This window comes from Mytilus californianus, unplaced genomic scaffold (genome assembly GCF_021869535.1).
Source record: "Mytilus californianus isolate M0D057914Y unplaced genomic scaffold, xbMytCali1.0.p SCAF_14, whole genome shotgun sequence".
Lineage (NCBI taxonomy): Eukaryota > Metazoa > Mollusca > Bivalvia > Mytilida > Mytilidae > Mytilus > Mytilus californianus.
In genome coordinates this window covers 20,538,780-20,555,730 of record NW_026262626.1, presented here as the reverse complement: position 1 = coordinate 20,555,730, position 16,951 = coordinate 20,538,780, and the positions used below count along the sequence as shown (strand labels likewise).

Below are 16,951 nucleotides of genomic sequence, written 5' to 3'. Positions count from 1 at the left end.
CCATGTTAGTTAGTATTTGGGATCAACCACATCATTTCAAAACTATAAACCACAATAATGAGTGTGGCCAAGTTTGGTTCCAATTGGCCCTGTGGTTTCAGTTGTGAAGAGTTTTGTAAAATTTGACAAATGACGGAAGATGGACGCCTGGTGATGAGAATAACTCACTTGACCATTCAGAAAAAAACAATGAACAATCCAAAAATCTGATTGGATAATTTATTAAAAGTTCATATTGGTGACAATCCAATATAATTACGTCTCTTACTGAATTTAAATACACAAAAAAAGAGTACTACCAGATTCAAAATTGCAGAGTATGAAATACACTATACTTTTCCCTCGTTTTGCTTATGCTTTATTGGGTCAACTTTGATTCTGAACTTTGGCGGCTATAATAGGTACAATATTTGTCCATCATATATTTGACAGCAAATGCCTTACATATTTTATTTTACTTATTATATAAATGTTTCATATATCCAACAAATCCAATAACAACAAGTTATAAACAAAATTTACACATAGGAACAAACCATTTAAAATCGAAATGACTGAAAATTTAGGTAGTGATACAATTAAAACATGCATTTTATTGCCTTGAATATCAAGATAATGTCACATTCTTTTAAGCCTATGCACAACATTTTTTGTTAGACCAAAAACTTAAAAATAGCTTTTCCAAATTTCATGTAACAAATGAAAGTTCTAGAATTGCTCCTTTTTACAGAGGCAAATGAAACCTACATCTTATAATTTTACAGAGATTTCTAAATATGAATTAAATTCTTTAAATTATGAAATCAATTTATTAATATATTGACATGTGATAAATGACTAAAATTTATGAAGAATGTATTAATACTACTCAGATAATTCTTTTTTAAATTTTTGTTGTTAAAATTTAATAATCATGATAATCAGATCAGAACTCTTGTGTTCGTCTATTTATTTATTTACCTATTCAATTTTATAATTTACTGAATACTGAAATTTTTGTTCTCTGAAGTTCTTCTTCCATTTTTTTTCAGACAGATATTTAAATTTCATATCATACTTAATTTGATACTAAATGCATATGCACATATACATATGAAGGTAAAATAAATAATGCCACGACCAGCTAGCTCTCATACAGTTAATTAACATACAAAATATCACAGTATATCAAACTGTATACAGTTCAGGATTCATTCAGAGCTTCACTCACACAACCACACACATCCACAAATACATGATCTACTATAAATCTTTCAGTGCTGCTAATTGTTTCTCTATATCATCGTCTGTGACTCTTGATTTGGAAGATTCTCCTAATTTTCCTCTGTGTGCAGAAGGTGCATCTACCATCTAAACAAGAATAAAATGAAAAATTTCAATGAGAGACAAATTCTGCATAATATTTATTGAGGAAGAGAGTCAAAAGATACCAAATGGAGATTCAAACTTCGAAAATGAACTGACAATGCCATGGCAAAAAAGACCAAAAAAAGATCAAAAGACTAACAATAGTATGTACAGAACACAAAATAGAAAACTAAAGATCGAGTAAAATTAGGTTATTTCAACTTGAAATCTGAGCATATTAAATTATGCTCTGAAAATTTGAATGATATATCATTAATTAAAATGTTAGGAATTTGAGGTATTTTGACTCCCTGCTATCATTAAGTGCTTTCACTCTCAATTCAATCTCAAGTTTATAATGAGAGTATCATGCATCATACATCATTATTTCAGTAGATGTTCCATTTAAATTGGTTTCAGAAACTAATCAATATAAAAAATAAAAGAACAGAATTCCAATGTCCCCCTGCGTTGCACATATCTTATCTGTCCAAGGTGAATAACTTAAAAAAAAATTTGTTGTTTGTTTTTTTAAAACTTTTTAACATTATCTTAAGAGAGTTGAAGACTTGAGAGCAATTTCTGATATATTTAATATTTTCAAGGGGCATAACTAATTAAAAATATTTGATCAGCAATTATTTTCGAAATTGTCAATGACATTGCTGATATTAACCTTTGATATGAATTTGATAAAAATCTGGCAAAAATTGTACATGTGAGAGCGCATACAATGCAAATTTCCATATCCTTAATATTTCAAAGGGCATAACTATTTTAATAAAAGAACAGAGTTCCAATGTCCCCCCTGTTGCACATATTTTATCTATTTAATGATTAAGGGCAATAAGTAATAAATACACTTTTTTTTGTTCTTTAAAACTGTTGATAAATATCTTAGAGAAATGAATATGAACTAGTTGCGCAGGGGACAATAAGTTGCCCACACCATCTTTTGAGTCGAAGAAGCATTTAGTGCAAACATATTTATGCCCATTTTTCTAGTGAAGTAAAAGAAAACAGGCAATGTAGGTTTCTTCTAGAGATGAACAAATAATATCTTTTTTGTAACACACATAATTTTCAATAAAGGAATTAACCTGCTGATTTAAGAGACAGTTGATTCAATTTCACATACCATCAAAATAGAGGCACATATTTCATTTTTATGCCCCAACCTCGGTGGAGGGGGCATTAAGTTTTACCCTTGTCTGTCTGTATGTCCATTCGTATGTCCAAAATTAATTTCTGTTCCATAACTTTTGTTTGCCTCAACCAAATGTTATAAAACTTAATACTTATTACCAACAAACACAGATCAAGTTTGAATTTGGATGGTGTTGTTTTCAACGTTTTTGAGTAATGTCCCTTTATAATTTAATAAATATTTCATTTCATACCTTTCCTGAGATTTCAATACCAATTTCATCCAGAACCTGTGATACAACTGCATCTTCTTCCTCTTCATCTCCTGATTCTGTTAGAATATCATCTAAGGTGTCATTTACTGCAAAACAAAAAGAAGAAATTACATTCTATCAAATACTAAATAATAAATTTAAAAGTCAGTCAGGATATTCATCTTATGTGTCAAATACTGAAAAAAATCATAAAGGGTTCTGCAGAATCCTGAGTATAGCCTGCTATTCAGAGTAATAGTGTAATGTTGAATGCCAAAAACTAAGTCCTTTTATTGGTAAAATACAGAAAAAATATTTAAAGAATCTAATATATCATGTTCCTTGACAAAATAATATTTATGTATACAAAATTTAATACCAAACTATATGTAAATGTAAACTGCAAACAAGTTTATTTAGTTTCAGTAAATAACTAATAAATGAAAAAAATGTATTTTCAAAATTTTGCTTTCTCATAAAAAATAAAACTTTTACCAAAGTTTCATATAATCTAAGAAAGTATGAAAAAGTTATTGATGTCTACAAAACTTTAACCCTGACTGTATCAATTTTAACTGCAAAACAGTCCATTGATAAGAATTTTTAGATCTTTTGTTCATAAACAAGCTTCTGTCCAAAATTCTTAAAATTCCATAAAGATTTAATAAAGTTATAGGTGTCTGAAAACTTTAACCCTTGAATCTCTCATGGTGTTAACTGCAAATAAAAATTAGGTCCATTCATCAGTAAAATATGGAAAAATAAAAAAAATAAATATTGTCAAACTTTTGCTCTCTGTCTTTTGATCTTAAAAAGCTTCTATCCAAGTTTCGTAAATACCATTAAGAAATTACAACTTACACAGTTATTCAAGTTTAAAAAAACTTTTTTTTTTAAATCTTTCAGAAGAATGTGTGATTAACTTGAAAATATCAAATCGATAATCAACCTTCTCTTACTGTTGTTAAACATTTATATTGCTGTAAATCATAAAGTAACTCACCCATTTCTTCTGTCATTCCCATTTTAGCGTTCTCTCTTTCAAAGTCTTGCATTGTCTTTGCCATCTTCACTGGATCCATAACTTTGTTCATTTGTTGCATTGTCTGTAAAATATAATTTTATGCATTATGAAATTAAAATTTTTCTATTAATTTGATTAAACAATTACTAAATGATCAACAAGCAGACAGAAAAACAAATATGTGATCTTGGGTTCACAGAAAAACCAAAAACAACAAAAAGACAACAATAATAATATAGCAAAAAAGATAGGTTTTTACCAGAAATCTGCAATTTTCATGCATTAAAGATCAAATTGGCAATGATCAATATGATTCAAATGAATTCTATCCTGATTTTCAATAACTCAATATATTTATGAATAATACCTAAAAAGATTAGCTAGAATAAAATACTGGACAGAAAAACAGACCACATTATCCAACAACAACATTATGACTCCCTTTAAATTCATGAGATCCTACATGTATGAAACTTACAACAAAATATCAGAATAAATCTGGAGTTATTTCCCTTAATATAATTTATTTTGTTGCATGTTGGTTAAAGATGAATTTTCAATATAGCAAATGGTTCAATAATGCAGTTGGATACATAAACAAAAAATATGTACCAAGATCAGACAATTTAACATTTAAAATAAACTGTTGACACAGAGATATGTGTCGCCTGTTGCAGAAAATTAAAGAAAAAGAAAATCTGATGGACAGCAACATTGCTAATAAGCTAATAAGTTGATAGTCCATGACCTAGGTGACAGGGCCTTGAAATAGTTATTAAACTGTTTATAGAAAATATCATTGATCTATCACAAGTAGTTCCCATCAAAGTGACTTGAGCAGAAAACTTAACAATTGTTAATTCCTCCGCCACTGAAAAAGTAACACCTGTCTCGCTTTCCACAATTTTCGTCACACATTTATGTCACAGGTGAGACAAAAATGTTGGGATTGCAATGAGTGAACCTTGTGTTGCAGACAATGAAGCAGAACTGTTTATAATTGAAGCCATTCTGGTCAAGGGTCAATTGAAATAAAAAAATTTATATTTCTGCTTTCAAAACCTTAATGGCCTTAATTATTTTTATATTTGTACTATGCCTATGTGTTATGCCTAATTGTGCATTCATATGTCACAGAAACAGTGAATCAAATGAAGCACTTCTGCCATTTGTATCTATCTTACCTTTGTTGTAGTTCCCATGGCACCAGCCATCTTCATATTCGAATGCATTAACTGAAATAAAACATTTAAATGATGTATAGTGCTTCAGATACATATATCATTGTTAGTCTAGCAATGAAAGGTCTAATACATTTTTTTTATCAATCTAATTTTGTTTTAACTACGTAAATTGGAAAACAAACTCAGGTGTCATTAACTATGACTACTCTCAGATCTGTACTTTGTGTCTTTTTTGTTGTGAGGGATATATAAATACCCTGCCACGTCAGGTCTGTGTTTATCGCTTTGTATTGATCTGATGAGTTAAGCCCTATTCAACATGTTCAACTGATTTTTTTAGTTTGTTCTCATGTTGTACTGTTACACTATTGTCCAATGTTAGGAGGAGGGTTAGCGCCTTCAAAACATGTTTAACCCCGCCATTCTATATGGCCCTGTCCGAAGTCAGGAGCCTGTAGTCCAGTGGATGTCGTTGGTTCATGTCCATCATATTTGTTTTTTGTAAATTGTTTTGTTATAAATTAGGCCGTTTGTTTCATATTTTTCATGTAGGGGCCTTTTATAGCCAACAATATGGTATGGGTTTTTCTCATTGTTGAAGGTGGTACAGTTACTTTCATCCACTTCATCTGAACTTTGCTGGATAGTTGTTTCATTAGCAATCATACCACATCTCCTTATTTTTATATCATATTCTTTGAATGTACATTGGATTTTTAACGTAAATCAAATTGTCATTCAGGGCCTTTTATAGCTGACTGTGGGGTATGGGCTTTGCTCATTGTTGAAGGCCGTACAGTGACCTATAGTTAATTTCTGTGTCATTTGGTCTCTTGTGGAGAGTTGTCTCATTGGCAATCATATCACATCTTCTTTTTTATATATGATTAAATAGAAAGTCTCTAAATGAATAAAAGTTTGTTTCTTCACTCACCTAACCATAAATTCAAGTTTTATACCCATTTAAAGAGTAACAATAGTTATAACTAGCCAAACAAATGACTGACCATGTGACAAAAAGATTGACCAATGTGTTTCTAAATTTAAAGATGTATTTATGGTTCACCTGGCAAATAAAATACTGACTTAAGAGCATACTCAAAGAGTTAAGCTGTAAGCACAGTGCTTACTTATGCTTTATCATAATTATTACCTTCTGTTGGTTGCCTATAGCTCCTACTTTGCTGCCCATTGAAAAACTTTTTGTCTTCTGTTTCCTCAAATTTACCAATTGTTTTGCTAGAACTACACATGCCTAAAATAAAATAGAGAATTCAGTTAGACACCTGTGTTTACTGTCATATAATCTTTCCTGCCAGACGAATATCTTGTGCAGACAACAAAATTTGTGTTGGTTATTTTTAACATTCTATAATATATAATGTGAGCAATGTCAATTTCATTCTATGATTACTCAAGCTTCAAGTACAATATTGTTGATCACTGAGATATAAATTACTTACGTTATTTCACCATTAAAATGTCCTTTTAAAAACCAAATAACCTTTTGTTTCATTAAATTTTTTTATAATAAGGAATTTACCTAAATCATAAGTCCCTATGAAAGTCAAGAGAATAAGGAAATGCCTGTACCAAGTCAGGAATATGACAGTAGTTTTCCAATCGTTTGAAGTGTTTGAGCTTTTGATTTTACCATTGATAAGGGATTCCTGTTTAGAATTTTCATTGGAGTTCGGTATTTTAATTATTTTATTTTTTTCCAATTAATTTTCAAATTAAAATCGTCTCTATCAATTTAGAAAGGAAAATCTTTAGTTTCCTTGTGTAACACTGTACAAGTTTTTGCCTCCCATATACTAGCAGCTACACTATAGATTTTGCCTTCCAAGTAATTTCAATAAAATCTGGGAATGGGAAATGTTCATGTGGGAAAGTGGTTTTTCTAACATCACTTTCCCTTGGAAAGTTGGAATAAGTGAAAAATCAAAGAGCATTACAAAAACATCACCATTTTGAAACAACATTGTAATATTATTGAAGAATATTGCATGCTGTTTTTCGTTTATTTTCTCAGGGAATATAAAGTTGACATATGTCTATATAATATTATAAGTAACCGGACCAAATTTTACCTGTTTATTATTCTGTTTAGCAGCTTTTTTAATTTCCATTTCCTGTGAAATATATGAGAAATATTTAGTCTACACTGTCATATCGGTATTAACATACACGAAGAAACATTAGCATTGTGTGGTATTGTTATTTTAAACTCATTAGACAAATATCAATAAATATGACGTAAAAATGTTGCCATTTTATTGGAAACGGACATTGGGGAACTGATATGATTGAGATTTTGTTCTTATGTTGTGCTGTTACATCACTGTCCTAGGTTATTAGAGGATTGGGTGTCAGCAAACATGCTTCACCCTGTCCCATGTCAGGAGCTAGTAATTCAGTGGTTGTGGTTTGTTGATGTATATATAATCATATATTTTTTTAAATAAATCAGGCTGTTGGTTTTCTCCTTTTAATTGTACTACATATGTGACCTTTAATAGCTTGCTCTGCACTATTGTTTTACTCATTGTTGAAGTTCGTACAATGACCTATAGTTGCTAACTTCTACACCATTTGATCTAGGGTGTAAACTCGTCTCATCATGCTCATTGGCAATCATACCACATCTTCTTATTTTATACAAGATATTATATTGAATAAGAAATTAAGTTGTAATAATGAACATAAATTGGATTTTTTTTTTACATTCACAAATTATCAAAGTAAGTGTAACAACATGAGCCCATTTTTTCTATGTAAAGTAAATAATAAACATGAGAAACAAAAAAAACTTATTTATATTATTCACATATTTCAAATATTAATTACAAACTTTTCAAATAGGAAGTTAGAAAAAAAAATCTTACTTATTCTTGTTTTCTAGTAGAAATATGATCATAATTAGATTATATTAATCTAAACTAGAGAATTGTAGTAAAGGGTTAATCATAAATTTATTTGTTTTTCAATTGGGTAATGAAAAGCAAATTAGTAGATTAAACATGTTAACATGGTTAAATACAAAAACAATTCATGGTTTCAAGGTAATTTTTCTTATTCAAATATAAGCAAATATTTGATAAACTAATTACAAGTTTCTTTTCTTCAAGTTCCAGCTTATGTCTGTCTCTTTCTAAATCTCTCTGAGTTTTTCTTAGAACTCTGTCATTCTGTTTTATTGATTCTAAAAGAATAAGATTTAAATATATATATGTCTTATGTATGTGCATAATTTATATAGGATAAATTCAAAAGCAACAAAGTGTTCACATCCAATCTTTTGTGGTAATATTCTTTACAAAGCACAAAAATGTCAGTATTCACCTCAAAAGCTAACAAAACCTTTAAACAGACTTATTAAGAAGGGATATAGTTACGATACTGTTGTCAGGTCATTTAAGATTGCATATTTTGGCTTTAATATTGATTCACTTATAGGTGTAACACCACTAATTCGGCCCGGCCAGAAAGCACATACCAGAAAGTAGTACATATTTAACACAAAATAGTTCCTACGCATGAGTGTAACTTTCAAAATATGTAGAATATTTAGGTATTGTTGGTATCAAATGAAAGCTGAATGACTGGTGGTCATTGTAGAACACTTTTTGACTTATAATTTTGAATATTAAAAAAACTGCACCAAATTTTATAAAGAGGGTACTTTTTGCCTGTATGTCAGATCTGAAGTACCTGTTTTGGTACATCCAAAGTTTCGGGAACCAGTTCTTTCTTATATGCCATTAAAGGTATGTTGATTTTTCCAGTACAAGACACCATAAAGTGTTGCTTTGACATGCAATGATTGTCACTTTATTTGAACTTGAAACAAAAGAGCTGTGTCTGCTTGAAATTGAGGAATTTAACATAGAAAGCAATGGGGCCATGAATTAGTGGTGTACTTCCTATTACAGAGAATCATCAGAAATTCAATTTTTAGAAGTTGTACCTATTCCAATGAAAATAAGTCATATTTGATGTAAGTAAACATGTTTAATCATCTTTTTTGGACGAACAATTCTGTTTATGGGAAATTTCAGCTCTTAAATTGACATAATCAGGTATTTTAGCCTTTTATGGTCACACAACATGCATGCAGTTAAGACTTGACTCCAAATTCTTATTTTGGCATTATTTGGGATTGCAATCAATAAAACATGTATATAATGACTTCTTTATAGTAAAAAAATAGCTCTTGGTCAAATAATCCTATGATTTTTCAAGTTTTATTGGTTTTCTTATGATAGCCTTTTACAATCTAGCCAATTGGTATATACTCATATAAGAATTCCAAAATCTCACTGTACATGCAATTTTGAACCAGTTTAGTAAGTTAACCAGCTGATAAATATATAAATTGCTCTTTATAATCTATGTTGTACCACAGAAGTATGGTTTATACCAAAAATGTCCCTTTTCCAATTTGAAGAAAAAAGGGGGGACAATTTTCTCAATTATGTCTTAGGTTTGGTCTAAAATATTTTTATTAAATGAACAAACTCTGGTGAAATATGACTATTGGTAAGCACAATGTTTTCCTAACAGAAATTATTAAATACAACAATGATATTGAGAATAAAATAAGTATATTGGCCATTTATAATATCCATATGCAGTTTTCTTTGAATAACCTATATGTTCCTACCAGTCCAATTTGAGCTTAAAATTAGTAAAATAGTATTTTGACTTAAGCTTTATGTGTTTTTTATTGCTTGAAATAGATCATAGAATGAAATAAAGTGATGCTGAAGTCAGTATAGCAAGTTTGGTTCTGTTATAGGTGTAACACCACTAATTCGGCCCGGCCAGAAAGCACATACCAGAAAGTAGTACATATTTAACACAAAATAGTTCCTACGCATGAGTGTAACTTTCAAAATATGTAGAATATTTAGGTATTGTTGGTATCAAATGAAAGCTGAATGACTGGTGGTCATTGTAGAACACTTTTTGACTTATAATTTTGAATATTAAAAAAACTGCACCAAATTTTATAAAGAGGGTACTTTTTGCCTGTATGTCAGATCTGAAGTACCTGTTTTGGTACATCCAAAGTTTCGGGAACCAGTTCTTTCTTATATGCCATTAAAGGTATGTTGATTTTTCCAGTACAAGACACCATAAAGTGTTGCTTTGACATGCAATGATTGTCACTTTATTTGAACTTGAAACAAAAGAGCTGTGTCTGCTTGAAATTGAGGAATTTAACATAGAAAGCAATGGGGCCATGAATTAGTGGTGTACTTCCTTATAGGGTCTTTGCATCGGAATTAAACATATTTATTCTAAAACCAGTTGTTGGCATGACACGGGTTATGTTCTTCTCATATATTTTATGATGGTATAATACTAAACCCCTAACAGGAGGGATTGTGCCTGATATTCATATGATGAAGACTTAATCTTTCAATCAGTTTAATTGAGGTCTGGAGCTGGCATGTCAGTAACTGCTAGTAGTTTGTTGTTATTTATGTATTATTGTCATTTTGTTTATTTTCTTTTGTTTCCTATTCCGACATCGGAGTCGGACTTCTCTTAAACTGAGTTTTACTGTGCGAACTGTTGTACATTTGTTTTTTCTACATTGGCTAGAGGTATAGGGGGAGGGTTCAGATCTCAAAAAACATGTTTAACCCCGCCGCATTTTTGTGCCTGTCCCAAGTCAGGAGCCTCTGGCCTTTGTTAGTCTTATATCATTTTTAATTTTAGTTTCTTGTGTATAATTTGGAGTTTAGTATGACGTCCATTATCACTGAACTAGTATACATATTTGTTTAGGGGCCAGCTGAAGGACGCCTCCCGGTGCGGGAGTTTCTCGCTGCATTGAAGACCCGTTGGTGGCCTTCGGCTGTTGTCTGCTCTATGGTTGGGTTGTTGTCTCTTTGACACATTCCCCATTTCCATTCTCAATTTTATGTACTACATTACAGATGCATGTTTTCTTTTTCTACATGTATTCCTATTGAGTACATATATGCATTTGACATGTTTGACAGATCCATTGGTGGTCATGGGCTGTTTTTCTGCTCTCTAGTCGGGTTGTTGTCTCTTTGATATATTCCCTGTTTCCATTCTCTATTCTATAACCATGATAACATACATATGGTAGTCTGAGTACTCCAAATATAAATATTAAAAGGTGATAGTGAATTCCATTATCATGATTATCAAACTAACTTGGAATGCAAATTATTTTTAATGGAGGCCATTAATATTACTATTGTACATGTACTACATGTACTACATGTATCTTGTGTATGAAAAACTTCTATGTACAAATCAAGATAATAGAAATTTGTTAAAAAGCTGAATACAAACCTCTTTGTGATAAACTGTTGACACAGAGATATGTCTCACCGATAGAGAAATGTAAATGTTGAAATTAAAAAGCAATACTTTGAAATGTAAAATATGAAAAATATTCAAAGTCAATGATTGACAATGAGCCATAAGGTCTAGGACCAAATACTTTCCGTGGAAAGAAGATATGCCAATTCCGATACAAAAGCATACCAAAAATCATTCCCTTTTAACTGTCTTATTCACAAACACTAATACGAAGATGAGTCCTGACTCCTGAGTAACAGTAGAAAAATCAATATTCTAATATTAACATGAATAAACTCTAAATCGTTAACTGTTTTTTCAGCCTTTCTCATATACACTGATATATATATGTACAAAAAACCTTTCGGTATCATTTCCAAGGTTGGGCAGTAAACACCACCATCAATATTTACCAGTGGTATTTAACAAGCTGGTCAATTGTCATATTCATGGTTCTTTTGACAGCCTTTCAACATAACTCTATAGCTATATGTACATTGTAGTATAACATTGGTTGATGGGGGGAATTATTTTAACTTTAATTATGAATGATATTGGCATCTTTAAGCAACTATTAACATAAATAATGACCAATTTAGTTCTTAGCCAATAGGGATAATGATATTGCATACTTTAGGTATATACATGTACATGTATAAAATTGCTTAATCAATTATTTCAACATGTATAAAACAAGATATATTTTCTTAAAAGGTTGAATTTTTACAGGTACATTATATTAAAATAGAATTACAAGTGATGGGATTATCAGAGCATCACCTACATGTATTATATGGCTTACAGTTGTCAACAGTTTAATTACTATAACTGTCCCTTAACAAATGTTGACATGACAGGAAAAGAAGTTATCAAAGAAACATTATGTAAGACTGTTTAAAACAAAAAAATAATTCCTGACTATTCAACATGGCAAAAAATTTAAAAAAAGGAAATGGAAGTTTGAAGGCTCTAATACTCTAATAGCTGCTGTTTTTATCTTTTTCTTTAAAATTTTATTCTGATAATCACTGTTTCATGTTTTCTTCTTCTTCAGTTAAAGAAAACCATCAATATACAGTCAGGGATATAACTCTATAGGGTTATTACAGAAAACCATCAACATACTGATGTTTACTTTCTGGTGCATGCCTGGTAAATGTTTCAAATTTTATTAAATATTATCAGAATGTAGATTAGAAACTATGTTTTTCAAGTAGAATTTCAATTTATGCAAGAAAAGAGAACGTTAAGAAGAAGTCTAATTATATTGACTTGAAACCTTTCATATTTCCACATAGTCCGAGATTACTCTGACGTCCAACGGCTGTTTTGCCAGACAAGCTGGGGCCGTGGGACGTCAGAGCTTGTCCCATATCAAAAAGTGGATATTTGCCCGTCCAAAATAGATGTGCTGCTTCGTCGCTTCTTGTGCCAACGGACGGCCTTGGAATTATATAAATCGGGTATCAATTTGTTCATTTTTCATTTATCTCTTCATTTATGTAAGTTTCACCTACCTGCCACCCTTTATTTTCTAATATTTAAACAGTTTTCACAGTGACCCATCGATTCTGGCATTTTGACTTTCATTTTGAAAGATTGTCATGTGATCACGAGATAAAAGTACGGCACAATGGACTATGGGAAATGATGTATGCATATGACCCTAGGTCAATATGAATATGTATAATCTAACACCTTGCTCATTTACGATGCAAGCAATGTAAATATCCGAGAGCTTCCGAATGTTATCGTGGTTGGCACTAAATGCTTAATACCGATCTCCTGTAAAGGAGGTGAAAAATCGTGGTTGGCTACTAAATGTTAAATATATATCTCCTATAAAGGAGGTGAAAAAAGTATAAATATTTGCATATTTGAGTCTCGAGGTCGCAAAATCTCTCGTAACTTGACGTCCATTTGAAAATAAAAGTAAAAATGTCTGAATCGATGGGTCACTGTGAAAACTGTCTAGGTGAAACTTACATAAATGAAGAGATAAATGAAAAATGAACAAATTGATACCCGATTTATATAATTCCAAGGCCGTCCGTTGGCACCAGAAGCGACGAAGCAGCGCATCTATTTTGGACGGGCAAATATCCACTTTTTGATATTTTTGATATGGGACGAGCTCTGACGTCCCACGGCCCCAGCTTGTCTGGCAAAACAGCCGTTGGACGTCAGAGTAATCTCGGACTAATTTCCACACAGAACCTTTTCTTTGATTAAAATGAATTATTTTTTAAGATGGATAGCTTAACAGACTTTGTCCTCTCTCAAAAGTTACACCTGCCTCACATTACCTTTAGTCAATTCACCATGTTCAAGCCATATTATAAAAAGTTTTTCAGGGAATTATAAGACTAACATTTCCCAACAAGTTAAGGGGGCCAACCTGCCACAATATGAAAATTAAGATAAGCACAATGGGTAATTTCATAAAAGTTTTAGGGGCCCAACTCAAATTTCAGTAGCATTGGCTACTGGGCCCCTGCTTATCTTTTTCCCTGTTTTAAAATAATACAAACAAAAATAAATATGTACAGTTCTCCGTATCTCATCTTATTTTGACTTTCGAGTTTTAAATAAGCTTACGTTCAACAGTTGGTTTCTTTGAGAAGAACGACATTTTTTCAACTTCTTGTATGTTTACACCTTGATATGTATATTGTTTGGAAATGAGTCAACTTATTCTAATTTAAATAGCAAAATCAGTTTTCTTCACATGATTGTGACAAACCCGGAAGCAACAAACCAGAGCGACACCTAGAATGATTGGTTAAGATAAAAACCGATTGAATGACACTAACAATATGACAACCAAGGACGGACCTATATACAATGTAAATTGTACACGAGTGTTTGTCATATTTTTTAGCGTCAATTTGAACTATATATCTATTTCAGGTGAAATCGTATTTTTCTTAATTGAAGCTATTAATTTTCGCGTTTCACAAATCCCCTACAAGAAAAGATTAGCATATTTTTGCGACTGACACTTTTCGAATATTAAGGGTTGCACGGTATAAAGTACATAAAAAAAAGAACTTCAAGGACAATTCAAAACGGAAAGTCGTTTATCAAATGGCAATATCAAAAGCTCAAACACATTAAACGAATGGAAAACAACTGCCCGATGATTTTGCAGGCATTTCCTTATGTATAATGGTGGATTAAACCTGGTTTAAATAGCTAGCTAAACCTCTCACTTGTATGGCAGTCGCATAGCCATCCATTCTAATGACAACAATGTGTGAGCAAACCAAGCAGACATAACAGTTAAACTATCAAAAATTGGGGTACAGCAGTCCATTGTGTTATAATCTTAATCACTATAAAAACAAATAACTATTTCAACAAAGAAAAACAAAATAGGAAAATTAAGAAACCAGATGACACATGCATATAAATTACAGTCTAATTTGGAAGTGGCCGGCAGAATGGATCGGGACTGGCTCATGCATTTTCACCCTGATAAATGCAACATTCTCAGTGTAACACAAAAACGAAAACATTTAGACTTCACGTACAAATTGCACAATCACTCTCTCTCTCGAAAATTGACTTTACAAAATATTTAGGCCTAACTCTTCAATCAAACTTAAAATGGGATAAACATATTGATAACATGACATCAACAGCAAACCAGTCTCTTGGATTTATTCACAGAAACCTTAAAATAGTCCCACCTAAAGTTAAAGCTCATGCATTTAAAGCTCTTGTTCGACCAAAATTAGAGTACTGCTCAACTATTTGGGATCCACATCAAAAACAGCATATTTCACAAACTGAAAAAGTTCAGAGAAGAGAAGCCCGCTTCACATGCAACCGCTTCCATAACACCAGCTCAGTTACTGAAATGATGACAGACTTAAATTGGTACCCACTTGTAATTAGGCGTTTAAGATACAGACTTGTTTCTTCTACAAATTTATACACGAAATTGTTGGAGTCCCTACATTTAACCTTTTGATCCCACTATAGGCAATAGAACCATACATAGCAATCCGCACTCATTTAGGCAAATACAAACATATAAAGACAGTTATAAATATTCATTTTATCCACGTACAGTTATAGATTGGAATCATTTGCCACAACAAATAGTTTCATGCAATACAGTACAGGGGTTAAAGAGTATGATCTCAGAATCTGCTCTCATCCCTATTTTCTACCCTTAACTATTATTGTTATCAAATGTATATAGTTTTATCTATAAGTGCTATTTTCAAATGAACATATGTTATAATATTATGATTTTTTATTTTGTTTCTTTTTTCCTGGTTACCTTGTAAGTTATAAATCAGATTTTATAGTCGACGCCCGGCGAATAATCCTCAATAAATGAAGGATGGCTAGAAGCTTAATGAAGAAGAAAATGGCATATAGACAAAGTACATAAGCTAAAACGGAAGACAAGATTACAACAATAACCATAGCACAATAACACAATGGCGGGTATATTTCTCAAGAAAACTTTTTATATCTCTTGAAATAATCATAAACATGAACATTTGAAATTTGCTAATTTTTACCGTCTTCATTTTATTCAATGACATAAGTTCTACCTAAAAACCAATATCAAGACTTTATTTCATATTGGTCTCCTCTTTGAATCACTGTCTCTCGTTTTGTGAAGAACTTAATACTCTTTATAACAATAGGTTTCGTTAGTGGTGATAACATGAATGTTTGCCTGCTAAATCTTGGTACTGTTCAGTAAATATAAGGACATGTAGAAACCCAAATTTGCGAAATTTTGCACACATATTTCCATATAACATTCCCAAAATAGGCCACGAACGATAACTATGTCCAGCTTGCCAAAATGTGTTTATTTGACGTCAACGAACATTAAACATGGAAATGACAGTTTAGATATTTGATGTTTTCAACTAGACTGGAAACAATCTTTGATGATCGATAAAAAATAGAAAATAAAAATATCTTTGAATATTTTGAATATTTTGAATATTTTGAAAATTGTTTATATAAATTGTAAGTGAAATTATAGAGATCACCAAGTTTGTTAAACCTGAAAATTTTAGGACATTCAAAATATGAGAGAAAAAATAAAGTTAATTCCTTTTTTCATTTAATTTTGTTCTTCTCAACTTCCTATAGAACATTAACCGAATTGAATCAGCAAAATAATAATCATAGCCCAATCATTTTTAAGTGATAAATATTTATAATTAAAAAAAAAGACAGGATATATAAATTCAGGACAACAAAATCCCAACTAGAAATGTACCAACAAAAGCAAAGGAACATCGCTTATATTGCTGTTCTTCATTAATTCAAAGTCTAAGGAGGGCTTTTAGACGAACAAAAGCTGAACATATCAATACAAGTTCAAGGCATGCAATTTTTGGTTTCGTAGATTAAGTATACCGTTAAGGGATTGGTATTCCAGTGGGTACAAACTTCATGCTAATCGCAGGTGTGTTTATTTAATACAATGAATCACAGTTAATGTTTTAAATCCATAAATATTCAACGAAATACCCCTTGATACACATTTTCAATGATACCTGTATGCACGCAACATAATTCTGTTTAAACAGTCCATAATTTTTCTAATAATGAAAAATAAAATTTTTCTTTTTTAACTCACTCTTGTCATTTGCTTATGGAAATTCAAC

General features: G+C 31.2%; 1 protein-coding gene across 1 annotated transcript; it reads right to left on the bottom strand.

The window, feature by feature from the left end:
- Positions 1-205: 205 nt before the first annotated feature.
- On the bottom strand, positions 206-14,066 carry LOC127724353 (charged multivesicular body protein 2b-like). The gene is made up of 8 exons (XM_052231295.1): positions 13,902-14,066; positions 8,069-8,160; positions 7,049-7,090; positions 6,109-6,210; positions 4,956-5,006; positions 3,751-3,853; positions 2,748-2,854; positions 206-1,350 (listed from the first exon to the last, which is right to left on the bottom strand). The coding sequence occupies exons 1-8, from the start codon at positions 13,933-13,935 to the stop codon at positions 1,243-1,245; spliced, it is 639 nt and encodes a 212-aa protein (XP_052087255.1). The 5' UTR covers positions 13,936-14,066; the 3' UTR covers positions 206-1,242.
- Positions 14,067-16,951: the final 2,885 nt, after the last annotated feature.